Below are 17,490 nucleotides of genomic sequence, written 5' to 3'. Positions count from 1 at the left end.
AAAAGCTCCAAGAATTGAACCTTGAGGAACTCCAGACCAGTGAGGGGTCAGTATTATTGCACTAATGCACTTTCTACATTGAAATTGACACTCTGTCTGTACATTTGTGTATTTGTCCTATATGTCTATTTTGTCATTGTGTGGTTTTTTTTGCAAAACTACAAGAGCGACTCCAATTCCCACAGAAAAATGTGTGCGGTTTTACCAGACATAGTCAATAACGATAACTTGAATAATACTCATGATATAACTCATGGTTATGTGGAAACTGGTGACAGGTAGGTTTGTTTGTTTTTCGGATGGCAAAAAGTGATTGAGGTGTGACCATATCTGGGAATTAAGGGAGTGAGTTGTTCTCACACTGATGACATCAGCAGGTGAGGCTGGGGAAGGTGGTGGTGTTTTTTTTTTTTGAATACATTGCATTTACCTCAGAGCTATTTGTAATATGTTGTCCCTTTTAGAAAAATGATGTCACCAGTAGTCAGTAAGATGCCCTGCCAGCTACAACCACAACGACAAACAATGTGAATTTTTTGATGTTGTTAAAGAGGTGCTCAATGATGCCTGGCATTGGAACAGAGGATTGTTATGATGTAATGTAATGTAATAGCCAGTATTTTGGGCCCAATGTTATTTTTATTTTATTTTTTTAAGGAGAGCTCAGTATTGTTCATTCGATTTGACATCATCATTGCTCTCCTTTTTTTTAAAAAAAACAAATAAATATATATATAATATATAAATAAAAAATTCTCTTTTTTTTAAATATACAGTATATACATATACATATATATATATATATATATATACACACACATATATATATATATATATATATATATATATATATATATATATATATATATATACACACATATATATATATATATATATATATATATATATATATATATATATACACATACATACACACATATATATATATATATATATATATATATACACATACATACACACATATATATATATATATATATATATATATATATATATATACACATACATACACACATATATATATATATATATCTATATATATATATATATATATATATATATATATATATATATATATATACACACATATATATATATATATATATATATATATACACACACATATATATATATATATATATATATACACACACATATATATATATATATATATTTATTTATTTATTTTTTGTATGTGGGTGAGTATGTGTATGTGCGCGTGTGTGTGTGCGTGCGTGCGTGTGTGTATTCATCAGTTCACCTAAAGCCCATTAAAAAAAATCCCATACTAATAATATAATATAATAATAAATTGCCAAATGCAGAAACATCAATGTAAGTTATCACGATGTAGTGGCTCTCGCTAACAGACAGAATTAAGTAACCAGAATTAGGCTAAAAAATTCTATATACGTAAACCATGTTTCTATAAATTTTGATATTGTTACAATGCTATTTTTTTAGGGTATTTGGCAAACTTTTTTCGACATTGATGGACGTACTCAAAAACTCTGCTATGGATTTCTATAATATGCTTTGGTACAGCGTTTGTATTGTATACTATACTAAATGCGGGTGTACCTAAATTTGTGACCGGTAAGCGTTAAACGCTCACATGATAATGACCATTGTCTAGTATGGGATGCTTTACAATGAAAATATGACTAGACATGGCTTTGTCAATATGTGTCATAATATGTAAAGTAACAAGTGGACGTTACTTAAAAAAGAAGTAGAGTACAGTATTTGCCTTAGGAAAGTAGTCAAATAAACACCAAAATCAATACATAAGTTACTCAGAACTGATACTGGAGTTAAAAAAAAAAAAAGTATAGCCATACAACATAAAGCATGTTATGTACTACTGAGCACTATCATATCTCAGCATTCCTCAGTGAAGAACACATGGTGTACTTTTTTACCAGATGACTGTGTGATGTTAGAACGTGGCTTTCATTGTAAAACCAAAACCAAAAAAGTCAATCGATTGCTATGACTTAATAAAATGAATCAGCCTTACTCTGAGTTATGTTAATTGATACTGCAAAGGTACATACATACCTCATTGGTGCTGCACAAACAGAACATTGCTTTTCATTGTCATTGTCATCTGATTAGAACGCATCAAACTTGCATAGTGAGCGTGCGTCATCCGGCGAGTGACTACGTTTAGGCGTGACGGAAGACGTCACCGGCTTCCTTATGTTTAGGCGTGACGGAAGACGTCACCGGCTTCCTAAAGGGTCAAGGTGAGACAAAGTTTCAGCATGATTGAACACAACAAGCATAAGGCTAAGTTTAGCTAAGTGCTATAACGTAACGCAACTGGATTTAGTCAAAAGTAGGCTGTTGTGGGGGCTCTTCTACCCCCCCCCCCACTCCTCCCCTCCTCTTCCACCGATGACAAGCGGAACCGGTTAGTCTTCTTGCATCTTATCTGCTGCCAGCTGGTCTGACGGGAGGCGTCTCGCTTTGCTCACGTCTCGCAAGCGACACTGCAAGGGAGCGGCACATCCACTCGCTGCATTTAGACATTATTACACAAAAATGTTCCGAGGGCGCTATTAGACCAGCCTGGAAATGGACCGATGGCCACGATACAAAAGTTTGAGCTTCCCAATCAAATAAACATTTTCCTTAAATATTCTGCAGTTGAGCAAATAAGTCGCCCATTCCGAACAATGCTCAAAGTTCTTCTGCTGAATCTTATGCTGACCTAATAAAGTGGCCCGTGAGTGTCACTCAACACATACAAGGAATCCCATCTTGTACACACAAGGTGGAACAACTACTTCCTGTCCATCAGTCAGCACTGGTGACGTCGCCACAAAGCCGCCAGTCTCATGTCGGGACCGGTTCTACTACGTATGCCAACCGATGGGAACGGCGTGTTTCAGATTCAAATCCAAACTGACGGCGAGTTCCACCTGCCTGCAAGGACCGTTAAAGAGCGGATACATTTAAACAAAAACCATGACTCACTTTTCTTCTGGCGACAATACTGATGACACTTAACACCACAAAAGGGGATTGCGTTGTGTCAACAGTGCGCGTGTGTATACGTTTACAGCTTGTATATACACACAATGAAAAGTACATACAGTGAGGAAAATAAGTATTTCACCCCCTGGTGATTTTGTGAGTTTGACCCTTTACAAAGAAAGGAACGGTCTATAATTTTCATGGTAGGTTCATCTTAACAGTGAGAGACAGAATATTAAAAAAAAATCCCAGGAAATCACATTATATTAATTTTAAACATTTATTTGTCTTTTATTGAGGAAAATAAGTATTTCACCCCCTACCAACCAGTAAGAATTCTGGCTCCCACAGACCCAGGGACAAGATTGTAGACCTGCACAAGGCTGGAATGGGCTACAAGATCAGCAAGCAGCTGGGTGAAAAGGAGTCAACTGTTGGTGCGATAGTTAGAAAATGGAAGACACACCAATTGACCATCAATCTCCCTCGGTCTGGTGCTCCACGCAAGATCTCACCTCGTGGAGTGAACCGGATCATGAGAAAGGTGAGGAAACAACCCAGAACTACACGGCAGGAGCTTGTTGATGATATCAAGGCAGCTGGGACCACAGTCACCAAGATGACCATTGGTAACACACTACGCCGTAATGGATTGAAATCCTGTAGTCCCCGCAAGGTCCCCCTGCTCAAGAAGGCACATGTACAGGCCCGTCTGAAGTTTGCCAATGAGCACCTGGATGATTCAGAGGAGGCTTGGGAGAAAGTGCTGTGGTCAGATGAGACTAAAATCGAGCTCTTTGGCATCAAATCGACTCGCCGTGTTTGGAGGGCGAAAAAAGCTGACTTTGACCCCAAGAACACCATCCCCACCGTCAAGCATGGTGGTGGAAACATTATGTTTTGGGGCTGTTTCTCTGCTAAGGGTACAGGACGACTTCACCGGATCGAGGGGAGGATGAATGGGGCCATGTACCGGGAAATCTTGGGTGAGAACCTCCTTCCCTCAGCCAGGATATTGAAAATGGGTCGTGGATGGGTGTTTCAGCATGACAATGACCCAAAACATACAGCAAAGGCAACAAAGGAGTGGCTCAAGAAGAAGCACATTAAGGTTATGGAGTGGCCTAGTCAGTCTCCAGACCTTAATCCTATAGAGAACTTGTGGAGGGAGCTGAAGCTTCGAGTTGCCAAGCAACAGCCTCGAAATCTTCAGGATTTGGAGAGGATCTGCAAAGAGGAGTGGGCCACAATCCCTCCTGGGATCTGCGCAAACTTGGTGACCAACTACAAGAAACGTCTGACCGCTGTGCTTGCCAACAAGGGTTTCTCCACCAAGTACTGAGTCATGTTTTGCTAGGGGGTGAAATACTTATTTTCCTCAATAAAAGACAAATAAATGTTTAAAATTAATATAATGTGATTTCCTGGGATTTTTTTTAATATTCTGTCTCTCACTGTTAAGATGAACCTACCATGAAAATTATAGACCGTTCCTTTCTTTGTAAAGGGTCAAACTCACAAAATCACCAGGGGGTGAAATACTTATTTTCCTCACTGTACAGCAGAGCCTTTAGGAGGCTAGTTCTTGCTGATTTGTGAAAAAAAATTCCGTGGAAATTCTTGCAACTGTTTTCATCATAGGAATGGATCATTTCTGTCACCATCGTAAAACTTGAGTTGAATAAATTGTCACACACACAAAAAAAAAACACTGTTCAGTGCAAGAGTTACTACAGTGAATGATTATGCTATAAAAAAAAATTCCACACAAAAGTCATTTGTTATTGCTCCCGGGAGAGGCCGTTTAAATCTTGTCAACAAGTTTGACAAAAGCGTGTCACTGGCCGTGACGCTCGCTAGCCAGAGGCTGAGCTGCATTGTGCTTGTTTACAGAGTCAATGTGTTGCCACAGGGCGTGCTAGTTGCACTTTGTCCTTTAACCTAATGTGCTCCTGTGGGAAACATCTCCGTTAAGTAATAAATATTTTAAGCAGTGTACTTGATTCACATTCTGTTGTGGACTTTATGAAATTGTAAATACAGATTTGTTTAGGCAGACTAGAAAAATGTCTGTTTTTTTTTTTTTGTATGTATGGCTGAGTGTATTCTAAACTAGGTGAATATCCGCTCTGTGAAAATTGCTGTATAAATAAAACTTACAAAACATCCTCATTCTCTTTTCTTCTTCATACAGTCTTCTGATGGGATGTGATCTTCCTTTGGGAAAAAGTGTAACACAAAATAAGATCAAAAAGGCACAGGAAAAGTAAAACATACATGCAATCCATATGTGATTCTAGATGCCACATTTTTTTCTTAATCTAAACGTTCAAGCAAATAAGACCTGTAATGATTTTGCCTACGGCCTTGACAGCTGTAATCGCTTGGCGACGGGAAAAAAAAAAATCGTATTTTCAAATAAACGGGTTTTCACTTTCAGGAATTCTTGCTCAGTATTTACACTATTATCCGTTACTGCTTTGTAGAGGTCCTGTTAACTCTTTGACTGCCAAAAACGTTAAATAACGTTTAGTAAAATCCTATGGAGGAGTGCCAAAGACGTTAAAAGACGTTTGTTTCAAAACAGAGGTGAAACTAACCATTTTCTATTGTGGATTACTGAAAAACGGAATAAGGTAGAAACAAACTTTTTTTTTCTGATGAAAGATGAGAGTCCAATCTTTTTTTGGTAGGATGTGTGCTTCCATAGTCCAAACACATAATTTTCTATGGACCTTGAAAGATCAGTCAAAATGCTTAAAATCGGCTGGCACCCACGGCATCCCTTTTCTGAAAACGTCTGGCAGTCAAAGAGTTAAGGGGCCCCTACAGGTGTTAGAGGGCCACCACCCGACTCCGCGGGGAGTCAACACTACCCCTCACCCGATAAACAACATGCTTCTCACGCCGAGATTTCACACGTCCGGCGGGTGGTGGTGACTGATGCTGCTCAAGGTTCAGCAACAGCTTGAGGCCATACTAATTACTTTAAAATCAACTTTCAAATCAGGTTAAGAAAAATCCTGTACAAGTAACGGGTGTGAAAAAGGAGTAATTTACAGTCCACACCTCTGCCTCGAGAAATACTCACATCGACATGACGTATAATTTACATTACAGGCTACCACCTTCAGATGGAAGCCTTGAGGCCCACCCTGGTTCCCGGCTGTTTCGCACCTCCAAGGGGGGCACCATTACGCTGTCAGGGGCCGCTCTTCACGGGGCCATAACGCTTTTCGCCGTTAGAAATCACACCCTGTTGCTTGTTTTGTCGGCTTTGGACGCATGGGGTTCAAATGGAGGTCCAACTCAGGGGGCTGCAGATGGTGGGACTAAAAAAATGAGGTATTGAAGTAAAAACACAAAGCAGTGGTGGAGACTGGGCCTTAACACCTTGTTTAATATGAACATTATGGTAATTATAATATAAAATTTTAATAAAGCTGTATTATTCTATATGAATGACATCTCAGTATTTGACCTCACAATGGATTCAAGATATTGTGTGGTGAAATGCTGCCCCCTACTGCAGGAATATGCTTACAACAGCTCAGGCCTTGATTGTCAATATATGCAAAGACGCAAAACTTTTTCATATGTTTACAAAATATTTAATAATTGTCATGAACACACATGTGTGTGTGGGGGGGGGGGGGGCACACACCAATCTATAAGTATAAATAACTGTAATTGTTTCATTACAATAGCGCAACTAAAAATGTGATTTATTTATAGATCTTGATGCTAAAATCTAAAACATGGAAGATTTACATCTAAAAAGTCAAATTATAATGCAAATAAAATAAAGATTCTACTACAGTAACAAATGACTAATGGGACAATTTATTAGGCACATCTGTACAATCTAATAACCTTCAATTCACTCTGACATCCATTATATGGTTGACCCTTCACTTGTTTGGCAAAGGGGTCAGTTATATTAACAAATACGACATCACAGCACTATGTGCAAAGTGCAGCAAAAGATGTTTTAGCAATTCTGTTTCTAAAAGAAAAATAACACAAAGTTTCATTTTAACATACATTTTGGTTATTTTATCATCTAGGTATGTCAAAATGGATTACTATCGTCATAAGGGCACGGGTAGATAATGTTGTCCAAGTGAATTAAAGCACTCAGTAACAGTTAGGAAAAACATGGCAAAAATCCACCTCTTATTATTAAATAAATTAGTACATAATGTAGTCAATATAATAAAAAAGGATCTGGCCTGGCTGTATGTGAGCTATTAGCACTTTGATAGAATCTCCTGACAGCTTTTGTACACTTTAACCAAGCAGTTCAGCCTTGGCTTTGAGCTCTGGAAAAACAGAAACAAAAGTTGGATTACGATACATGGCAAGTACTGTTTGTTAATGGTCGGATTCCGCTAAATTCTCACCTGAAACAATGGCACCACGCCTGACACATCATCAGGACCTGAGGGGTGCTTCAGCAGTATGCAAAGGTAGTAGATGATTTGTTGCTGCAATTAAAACAACCACTTCAGCTTTTTCGTTGTATGAAGCACAACATTTGTCAAAAAGCAGTCATTTTTAATCACCATGTGAATGGCTTCATTGATGGCCACATCCTTGACTTGGCTCATCTCAATGAAGGTGCTCGTTTCTCGTCCAGATGCGTAGCTGGAGGATACCTGGATGCCCACCGAGCCAATAATGAGAATCGACTCGTGGTCCACCTTCACCAAGTGGATGTGCAGCATCATTCCAAACAGGGTAAGCAGGATGGCACCGGTGAGCACGGCTGTGTTCTACAAGTAGAGGGAAGATCAATCATTTTACACACAGAAGTTGGTATCGATGCTGAGGATATCCGTGCCTGTAATGATATTTATACTTTAGTTTGAGTTCATATTAGTGCTCAACGCAAATACTAAGCTCTGACGCAAATAGCAAAAAACACGTGTAATTGGTGCCTGCACAAAAGATTTATAAATCCCAATAGATGTCCCAAAAAATGGATACAAGGACAATTGTCTGTTAGCCTTGCGAGATAAAACTCCTTCCTCCACTTCAACATAGTTCATTGGCACCAAAAGAGTGAGAGTATAATACACCTCACAACAACAAGGACATATGCTTTCGTACATTTTAGGGGTATGCAGTTTCTGGAAATGCCATTTTAACAATTCTTTACTTACTTCTGTGAAGAAGAACACTGTATATGCAGCTAACCAAACGAAGCAGGTGTACGCCATCACTTTGCCGATGGACACTTTGGGTGAGCTGACAGTAAACTCCCGGCAAAAGCTGCAGTGCTTTTGACAGTCCAGAGATATTGGTTTGCCATGAATGTCCGTGTAGGCTTCATCTTCCATTTCCCCCCACCGAAACAACTACAAAACAACTTAGAACGGAAGCTAGGGAGTTAGCATCAAGCTACAATTGGCAACCAAGGTCAGCAACAGTAAACGAATGTTTTTTTTTTAGCACCACAATGGTTTACCGCAATCAAGAACAAATTTTAAACGTGTTACTAAAGACGAGCAGTTGTTAAATACAAAGCAGGATTACATTACAACATTAAATTTACTAATAAAGGCGACTGATAGGAAAGACTGGCCAAGCACTTGACATTTGCTCTGTACACCTTGCCGTCCCCGCATGAACCAAGTCAGTGTCAAAATTAAACAATTAAGTAACTTTTTGTTAATAACTAGCAACAAACAGGTAATACGCAATAATTAACGTAAAATGAACATTTATGAATGGAGAGCTATTAGAGAAACACGAAAAGCTGCGTTAAAAAGTAACATTGACAATATTTCGGTGTACGCCGGGTATCGTAAGAAGCACACTCTTGATTGCTGGGAACGCAAAGTATTGTGGGAAAACCTGTAACCGTCGGATAAATAAAATTAAAATATAACTTGTTAAAAAATAAACAACTTACCTCAAAATGCATGACTGATATTAAAAACTTAAAAAAATAAATATTTTAGCAATAATGGGGTAAGTACTGTGGTTGGTTTAGCTTAGCATCGGGCTAATGCCGTCCTACATTTCCCAGTATGCATTGCTCCCCGACTGACTTCTCAACCCTGGATAAAAACAAGCCGATCAGCTGATGTAAAAGCAACATCGTCTCCTCCCGTGGTCTGACACAGCAAGCTAACTTTCTTGCCGAGGTTAGTACGTGGCGCCGGGGTGCCACGATACGTTATTATTAGCCAGCGTACACTTTTAGGTCGCTTTGAAGTGGCAGTTTAGTCGAGTCAGTCGTCGTCGGCTGGGACTGGTAACCGCCGCTAGGTCAGCCGACTGACACGAAGGTTGTTGTTTTCCTACACAAGTACGACTACATGTACTGCTAATTATTTTTAACGCAGTATTCTCTGAGTATATAAATAATCATGGTCACAGTAGACGGCGTTGAGAAACTTGGCATTAACCCATTTAGGTATTAAGGCAAAAATATGCTGGATAGATGATAGCTTTAACAGGTTTTTTTTGTCAACACAAAAGCATAAGAATTTTTGATAGATTTGACGACTTTTTGGAAGTATTGTTTTGATTAAGGTGCTCAGGGCATGATGGTGAGGTTGCTGGAGTAATTTATTTATTTTAACCATTTGGCCAACAGACCAGCCGAAGAAAGGATTAAAGCAAACATTGCAAATAGATAAAACACTAAGCAGAATCTGACTGGATGCTATGAAAGGCAGTCTACATGAATAACGGACACAAGTCATTATTCTAGTCCAAATTTAGATAACTAGAATTATTTTCTCAATCTTAGGAATTGTCTTAAGGTGTGCTGATAGTCTAGTATAGTCCTCCATTGTCAACCATGAGTGGTCAAGGTCCAGCTGGAGATAAAGGCATTAACGCACCACTAGTCTGTCAGGAGAGTTATGCTTGCGGTGGGTCAGATGAGGCCTCCTTCGAATGTGACGAGTGCAGCAGCCTTCAGTGTGCCCGCTGTGAGATGGAGCTCCACCGGCAGGAGCGCATGAGGAACCACGACCGAGTTCGCATCGCCCCGGGCCATATCCCCTTCTGCGACTCGTGCAAAGGGGACGGCGGTGGCTCGGTCACAGCCGGGCGGCTGCGAGCGGCCGTGCGCTGCCAGGGATGCAAGATCAACCTGTGCTTGGACTGCCAGAAACGCACCCACAGTAGTGGGAACAAGAGGAAGCACCCTCTCACCCTGTACCCCCAGGCCAAAAGTGCCCAGGAGAACAGCGTGAGCGCAGGGGAGTCCGAGCTGGACATCCTGAAAGACCAGCTTGACAAGGTGTGCAGCTTCCTGTTGGTGGACGAGAAAGAGGAGATGCAGGTGAGTTCTTTGACATCTCTCTCTTGATAGACGCGGAGGGACAAATTAATCTTAAGAGCTTTCCCAGGTGAAGGATGAAAAAGAGTTTGTGGACAGACTGGGATGCGACGCAGATGAGCTACTTAAGGTGGTCTCCATCTTTGGGAATACCGGCGAGGGGAAGTCGCACACGCTGAACCACACCTTCTTCCTCGGAAGGGAAGTGTTCCAAACATCCCCGACGCAGGACTCCTGCACGGTGGGAGTGTGGGCTGCCATGGACCCGCTGCACCGTGTGGTCGTCATTGACACGGAGGGACTGCTTGGAGCTGGTAAGATGTCAACATTGTGACTTTATAACCCACTGCTGGTTAGGACCAAAAGTATTTGGACACCTTTTGCCTCGATACACCACCACAATGGATCAAGATGTGATTAAATTGTGAGGAGACATGTCAAGCAATTATTTCCACATTGTAAATAAGTCATTATCACGTCTCTATTTTTGGACTCAGGGTCCAGTCAGGGTCAACGAACCCGCCTCCTCCTCAAAGTCTTGGCCATCTCGGATCTCGTCATCTACCGGACGCGCGCCGACCGTCTCCACGACGACCTTTTCAAATTCCTGGGCGACGCCTCTGACGCCTACTTGAAGCACTTTGCCAAGGAACTTAAGGCGACCACCACGCGCTGCGGCCTGGACGTCCCGCTGTCCACCCTGGGCCCCGCCGTCATCATCTTTCACGAGACTGTGCACACCAAGCTGCTCGGATCAGGTAGCGTACCGAAAACCGGGCCCTAAACCACAAACGCATGGCGTTGACGTGACTTTCTTGCAATCTGTAGACAAGCCGTCCGAGTCGGCAGACCGCCTCCTCCAAGAGCGCTTCAGGAAGCTGGCCGTGTTCCCCGAGGCCTTCAGCTCCATCCAGTACCGCGGGACTCGTACCTACAACCCACCCACTGACTTCAGCGGCCTGCAGCGTAGCCTGGAGCAGCAGCTGGACAACAACGCCACACGCTCGCCCCGTTCCGCCGGCGTCATCCACAAGGCCCTGCAGGTTCGACGACACCCCAGTTACCTCCGCCAAGGAGTGATGTTAGCCAGATAGACTCATTTTGATGACTGCTTGATTGTTCCAGGCGCTGAGCGAGCGTTTCAGTGGCGATATTTGCGACGAACACTTGACCAGTAACTCCTTCTTTCCTGATGAGTACTTCACCTGCTCCTGCATTTGCCTAAGTTGTGGGTATGTACAGTCCAATAATCTACTATTTACCATGGACAGGAGCTGAGTTTTTCCTTGTATACTAAAAAACACGATTTCTACAATTTTGTGGACCTTTCAGAAAAATCACAAAAACCATAAACAGGCTCCAAAGGAAAAAATTTTTAAATAGGTCTGACTGTTTTTTTAAAAATGATTTTAAAGTAAATCTTCACTTTCAGGTCAGGTTGCAAGAGAAGCATGAATCACCTCAAGGAGGGAGTGGAACACGAAGCCAAGCACCGATGCCGCTACTCGGCGCAGTACGACAACCGCATCTACACGTGCAAGGTGAGCGTTGTTCACGTTATGTGGCATTTAACTCATTCACTGCCATAAATTCTTTTTTTTTTTTTTAAAGATGATAATTAGGGGCAACAGGCATTGAATTTTTTTAATTGTAATTAATTGCATGACTTCACTAGTTATCTAACGATTAATCACTAATTTTATATGTGTTCTAAATGTACAATAAAAACAATTCTAGTTTTCATACTCTTGATAACAAAAGTTGAAAAAAATGTTTAACGAATAGAAATAGTTCAAATGAATTTTTGACGTTTATAGCGGTCAATGGCAGTGAATGAATTAAAAAAGAAAATTAAAAGATTATTTAAAATTTGGGGCGTCAGGCGATAATTTTTTTTAATCGTAATTAAACGCATGACTTCACTAGTTAATTCACGACTAATCACAAATTTTATATCTGTTCTAAATTTACAATAATTTATTTTCCAGGTTATCATACTCTTGTTAACAAAAGTAGAAAAAAAAAAGTTAAATTAATCTAATGAATTAAAAAAAGAAAAGATTATTTAAAATTTGGGGCGTCAGGCGATTAAAATTTGTAATCATAATTAATCGCATGACTTTACTAGTTAACAAACGATTAATCACAAATTTTATGTTTTAAATGTACAATAAAACAAATCTAGGTTTTCATACTCTTGATAACAAAAGTGGGAAAAAAATGTTTAACTAATAGAAATAGTTAAATGAATTTTTGACGTTTATAGCCGCAAATGGCAGTGAATGAGTTAAAAGCATGCAACCGTCTACATTGCTAAACTTTTCAGGCCTGCTACGAGGGAGGGAAGGAAGTGATCGTGGTTCCCAAGACGACGGCCTCGTCGGACTCGCCATGGTTTGGCTTGGCCGTCTACGCCTGGTCTGGGTGAGTAACAGGAGGAAATTTGATCGGATTCAAAGTGACTTTCCAGTGACAATGTACCAAACCACACAAACAAATCTAGTCAAGTCAGCGGCATCGGCTGGATTTGGAGGAGAGATTTTTCTTTTGCCCCTAATGCGCAATTGCCAATGCTTACCGTGTAAAAAAAAAAACATTTCTTTTCACTTTAGATATGTCATCGAGTGTTCCAACTGTGGAGTCATTTATCGAAGCAGGCAGTACTGGTATGGAAACCAGGATCCAGTGGAAACAGTGGTCAGAACCGAGATCCAGCACATCTGGCCGGGGGTGAGGCCACCACTCAACTCAATCGTTAGCCGGCGAGGATGTGCTCTCGCTTGACTGCGTTTGTTGTTCTCATTTCAGTCCGACGGCTTCCTAAAAGACAACCACAATGCCGCCCAGAGGCTGCTGGACGGAGTCAAGTACATCTCCCAGTCGGTGTCGGGGCTCAGCGTCAAGCCGGCCAAGGCGGTCACCTCCTGGCTGACTGACCAGATCGCTCCCACATACTGGACGCCCAACTCCCTCATCCTGGTATGTACAGTGAAAAATACATCACTGCTTTTTATTATTATTATTAAAAAAAAATCTGGAGAGCTCAGTATTGTTCATTCGGTAATTTTACCGATTTGTCATGTCATCATCATTGCTCTCTCTTTTTTTAATTTTTTTTTTTATTTCATCACTGCTGAGGAATTGAGCGATAGTTCTGGATAAAAAGTGTTTCAATAACTCTGTTTGAGAAATATTTCGTTAGGTGCTGAACACGTTACATGTTTAAAGTTCATTCTGATAAAAGGATATTACATGATTTACAAGTTGAAATGTTTGTTTGTCAAATAAACAAACTCTGAATATCGACCAAAGGTCTAACCTCCGCATAAATCACATTTTAATGGAAAAAATATCTGCCTCAAATAAAAACCAAATATCAAAATTTATAGAAACATGGTCTACGTATATAGAATTTTTTAACCTAATTCTGGTTACTTAATTCTGTCTGTTAGCGAGAGCCACTACATCGTGATAACTTACATTGATGTTTCTGCATTTGGCAATTTATTATTATATTATATTATTAGTATGGGATTTTTTTTAATGGGCTTTAGGTGAACTGATGAATACGCACACGCTCGCACGCATGCACGCACACACACACGCACGTACACATACTCACCCACATACAAAAAAAAAAAAAAAAAATATATATATATATATATATGTGTGTATATGTATATATATGTATATATATTTAAAAAAATATATATTAATTTTTTTTAATTTATTTGTTTTTTTTTTAAAAAAGGAGAGCAATGATGATGTCAAATCGAATGCACAATACTGAGCTCTCCTGGAAAAAAAAAAAAAAAGACAAGTTGAAATGTTTATGTGTATTGTGAATAATATAAGTAAATAGTTGATATTATTTGCTTTTAAAATGTGTGAATATAAGATGTAACATTTCATATAATTTTCATAGTACTATACAATTGCATCACAGCTTTGTTTATTTAGGACCTATTTGATTGCGTTTATGCGGAGGGATATGTGTGGTACACGGCAGTAATGCGGTCAGGCAATATGGAGTAGAGCCTTCTCCTAGACTCTTTAATTACTCCTTTGATATTTCGAGATTATTGGATGTTTCATTTTTGTACGTCATGTTTTACTTTTGTACCGCCGATTTAATTTTTGACTAACGTGAACAAAAACCAAGATGAGCGTGCGGAGTTTCTTTTCATCGACGAACCCGCGGACAGCGACTAGGAAACGAGTTTGGAGCGTCAAGCTAAAGCTTTACTAATTACGAACCTACAATAAAATTATAAAAATGTGATAAAATAGCAGTTATTTGATTAGAAATAAACTATTCTGTAGTAGTCCATTATGTTAAAATATGTATAAAATATAATTTATTAAATACAAATAAAATCTTAATGTAATTAAAGTTTAGTTGATGAATGTGCTAATGTTAAATGAAAATGCATGAAAATAAATACATTTAAATAAAAACTTAATTACATAAAACATTTCATACAAATGAATAAAATGTTTTTATATTAAATTCAATTGTACAAATGTAAAAATAATGAATACAATTATAATTGGAATTTAATTAAAAGTAAATACAGTAATGTCATAATATTTGGACATGCATAATGTTAAAATATGCATAGTTATACAATCCTGAAAAAAATAATATAAAGTGAAACAGTGAAAAAAAAATGCAATATTGAAGTTTTCTTGTGTACTTTTCCAGCATCAGATCATTTTGCCTTGTAATGCTTCTTTTAACCTCAAGGGCTCCATAGCACTCAATCTTTATTGATGCCAATTTATCTGAATTAAAATGTTTTTGTTGTGATTTAGCCCAAGTATAAATGGCTAATTGAGAACGCATACAAAGCATGCATTCACACTTTAAACTTGAACAAAGCTGGCCGTTTGTGTCCGTGACGAAATAATGCCGTCATTTTGCATCAACATCACAATTTGTCTTACCTCAATGCGTAGAAATGCCACAAATGCGCGGTGGACTTCCAAGCTAACGACACCAAGCACCACTGCCGAGCATGCGGCGAGGGCTTCTGCGACGCCTGCTCTTCCAAAACCCGCCCGGTCCCGGAGAGGGGTTGGGGGCTGGCACCCGTTCGAGTCTGCGACGCCTGCTTCCAGAACAGAGGAATCCCCACAGGTATGCAAATGTTGCATCCTTTCCACCATGATGCACAGAAAAGATGGCTGACGTGCGAGCGTCTGCTCTAGAACTCCTGGATGCGGCCTTGGAGGAGGAAGGCGGCACCCTGATAGCAAGGAAGGTCGGGGAGGCCGTTCAGAACACCTTTGGCGCCGTCGTCGGCGCCATCGACATACCACTCGGTGAGAATTCCCCCCCCCCCCAACCCAGAAACTGTTGCAAGGGGTTCTCGGTTAAAATTGGATTCCGTTGGATATTCACTGTACCATAAACCGAAGACCCCCCTTTGTATTCTAAACCTCCGTGTGTCCGCCAGGTCTGGTGAAGGAAGCCGCACGTCCCGCCTACTGGGTCCCGGACCAGGACATCCGCGCCTGCTGCGGCTGCCAGCGGGACTTCTCGGCCTCTCGCCTCTCCATCCACCACTGCCGCGCCTGCGGTCAGGGCGTGTGCGAGGACTGCTCGCAGGAGCGGCGCGCCGTGCCCTCCCGGGGTTGGGATCACCCGGTCAGGGTCTGCAGCGTATGCAGCCAGAAGTCCGGAGAACTCTAGCAGGACTTCAAAAATCATGTCTGCCCCTTTTAGTCTCTGGTCTTCCAGTTGCGTTTTTGACGGCATTTTGTGTTTTTAAAACTGGTCAGTCAATGAAACTTGAATTTCATGAAGGAACTTGAGAGAACAGCTTTGGACAATCCGTTTTGGACTTTCTGCTCTTAAAGATCTAGATGGTTAGGAAAAACACATCAAAGTCAATCCGTCCTTTTTCTATACAGTTTATCAGGGTCTGAGTTAGGGGGCACACCCTGGGCTGTCAATCACAAGACTGACAAACACACAGCCATTCACAACTACAATTTAGTTGTCATGGTAAATCGTCAAGGGGGCTAAAACAGTACTATGCAAAATCAATTATGTTAGTCATGATGAAATGACTACGGTGAACACCTGCATATCCATGGTTCAGTTTTTTTTTTTTTTAAGCTTTCCATAGTTTGTTGCTGCTATGTGAAAAACACTTATGTCCATTTATTTCCCCCATTTTATTTTATTTTTTTACGTTAAGATGAAACTGAAAGTAGACATCCCCCCCACCCCACACACAATTTTTTTTTAAAATGGACATACGTGAAAAAACACTTATGTCAATCTCATTTATTTTTATGTTTTTGGGATGAAACTGAATGCAGATATCCCAAAAAAACGTAAAAATACAAAACTAAAGAAGAAAAATTGACATATGTGGAAAAACACTTATGGCCATTTATTCCCATTTTATTATGTTTATGTTTTTGGGATGGAACTGAATGTAGACATCCCAAAAACGAAAAAAAAAAAAAAAAAAAGCTTTTTTTTTCAAAGAATTTTTCACACAGCAGTGACAATTTGCATTTTTGTGTGCGTAGGCCAAAGCAATAAAATTATTTATTGCCATCTTGGTGCCAAGAAACTATAACTGTAGTAAGTGAAGGAGTTTCATTTCAGTTTTTCCCAACTATTAGTTAATTTTTTAATTAATTAATGACCCTACTGTCAGTTACTCATTGACAAACTCAGCCCTATTCCCTGCTTTAAAAAAAAATCTCATCTGAATTTTCAACAGAACTTAATAGGCTATTATAATAAAACATCATTTCACTGTGTTTCAGACTTGGGTTTGCCTATGAAAATGGAATTTAGAGTGGTGGAACTTGTGAAAAATCTGACTTTTGCACAGTACTGTTTTTGTTTTATGTTGGTAAGAAACCTTATGTCCTTGCCTATGCGTTTTTATTTTTTTAAGATAACCATCATTGGGTTCATTGTTATACTATAGATGCGTTCCATTATATACAAAAACATTTAGTCTTATCCACTCTAATAACACCACAAGCCTTTAGTAGTAGTTTTATAAAGGCGGACATTAATAGAAAAGCCTTAAGACAAATTGAATACAAACATAACACCTTTTTTGTTTACACTGTTGGATGAACTTGTTAGCAATACGACATTGTTGAGGCTGGACCCTCAAAAACCTCACCTTTCAACGAGCGAGATCTTGAAATGA

General features: G+C 39.8%; 2 protein-coding genes across 4 annotated transcripts; one reads left to right on the top strand and one right to left on the bottom strand.

Annotated features, from left to right (window-relative positions):
* Positions 1-6,828: 6,828 nt before the first annotated feature.
* pigh (phosphatidylinositol glycan anchor biosynthesis, class H) lies at positions 6,829-8,833 on the bottom strand. Its single transcript, XM_077552153.1, has 4 exons — positions 8,169-8,833; positions 7,569-7,778; positions 7,407-7,490; positions 6,829-7,325 (listed from the first exon to the last, which is right to left on the bottom strand). The coding sequence occupies exons 1-4, from the start codon at positions 8,343-8,345 to the stop codon at positions 7,254-7,256; spliced, it is 543 nt and encodes a 180-aa protein (XP_077408279.1). The 5' UTR covers positions 8,346-8,833; the 3' UTR covers positions 6,829-7,253.
* A 229-nt stretch (positions 8,834-9,062) lies between these two features.
* On the top strand, positions 9,063-17,179 carry zfyve1 (zinc finger, FYVE domain containing 1). Of its 3 annotated transcripts, none has more exons than XM_077552145.1 (13): positions 9,080-9,155; positions 9,875-10,306; positions 10,374-10,617; positions 10,801-11,061; positions 11,132-11,346; positions 11,429-11,535; positions 11,736-11,844; positions 12,630-12,727; positions 12,916-13,033; positions 13,112-13,282; positions 15,263-15,443; positions 15,515-15,628; positions 15,763-17,179. In XM_077552145.1, the coding sequence occupies exons 2-13, from the start codon at positions 9,956-9,958 to the stop codon at positions 15,996-15,998; spliced, it is 2,205 nt and encodes a 734-aa protein (XP_077408271.1). In that variant the 5' UTR covers positions 9,080-9,155; positions 9,875-9,955; the 3' UTR covers positions 15,999-17,179. The 3 variants fall into 3 exon arrangements, with proteins under 3 accessions (XP_077408268.1, XP_077408271.1, XP_077408269.1); XM_077552143.1 differs by having other exon boundaries at positions 9,867-10,306; XM_077552142.1 differs by having other exon boundaries at positions 9,063-10,306.
* The last annotated feature ends 311 nt before the right edge of the window (positions 17,180-17,490 follow it).

Source organism: Vanacampus margaritifer, chromosome 19 (genome assembly GCF_051991255.1).
Source record: "Vanacampus margaritifer isolate UIUO_Vmar chromosome 19, RoL_Vmar_1.0, whole genome shotgun sequence".
NCBI lineage: Eukaryota > Metazoa > Chordata > Actinopteri > Syngnathiformes > Syngnathidae > Vanacampus > Vanacampus margaritifer.
The sequence above is the reverse complement of the archived record's forward strand: the minus strand, read 5'-3'. Positions and strand labels throughout refer to the sequence as shown.

Coding starts and splice junctions, on each gene's coding strand:
- zfyve1 (XM_077552142.1), top strand. CDS start 9,818: ATGAGTGGTCAAGGTCCAGCTGGAGATAAAGGCATTAACGCACCACTA. Junction 10,618..10,800: donor GGAGGGACTGCTTGGAGCTG/GTAAGATGTCAA, acceptor TTTTGGACTCAG/GGTCCAGTCAGGGTCAACGA. Junction 15,444..15,514: donor GAACAGAGGAATCCCCACAG/GTATGCAAATGT, acceptor CGTCTGCTCTAG/AACTCCTGGATGCGGCCTTG.
- pigh (XM_077552153.1), bottom strand. CDS start 8,345: ATGGAAGATGAAGCCTACACGGACATTCATGGCAAACCAATATCTCTG. Junction 7,491..7,568: donor TCAATGAAGCCATTCACATG/GTGATTAAAAAT, acceptor TTTTAATTGCAG/CAACAAATCATCTACTACCT. Junction 7,326..7,406: donor GCGTGGTGCCATTGTTTCAG/GTGAGAATTTAG, acceptor CTGTTTTTCCAG/AGCTCAAAGCCAAGGCTGAA.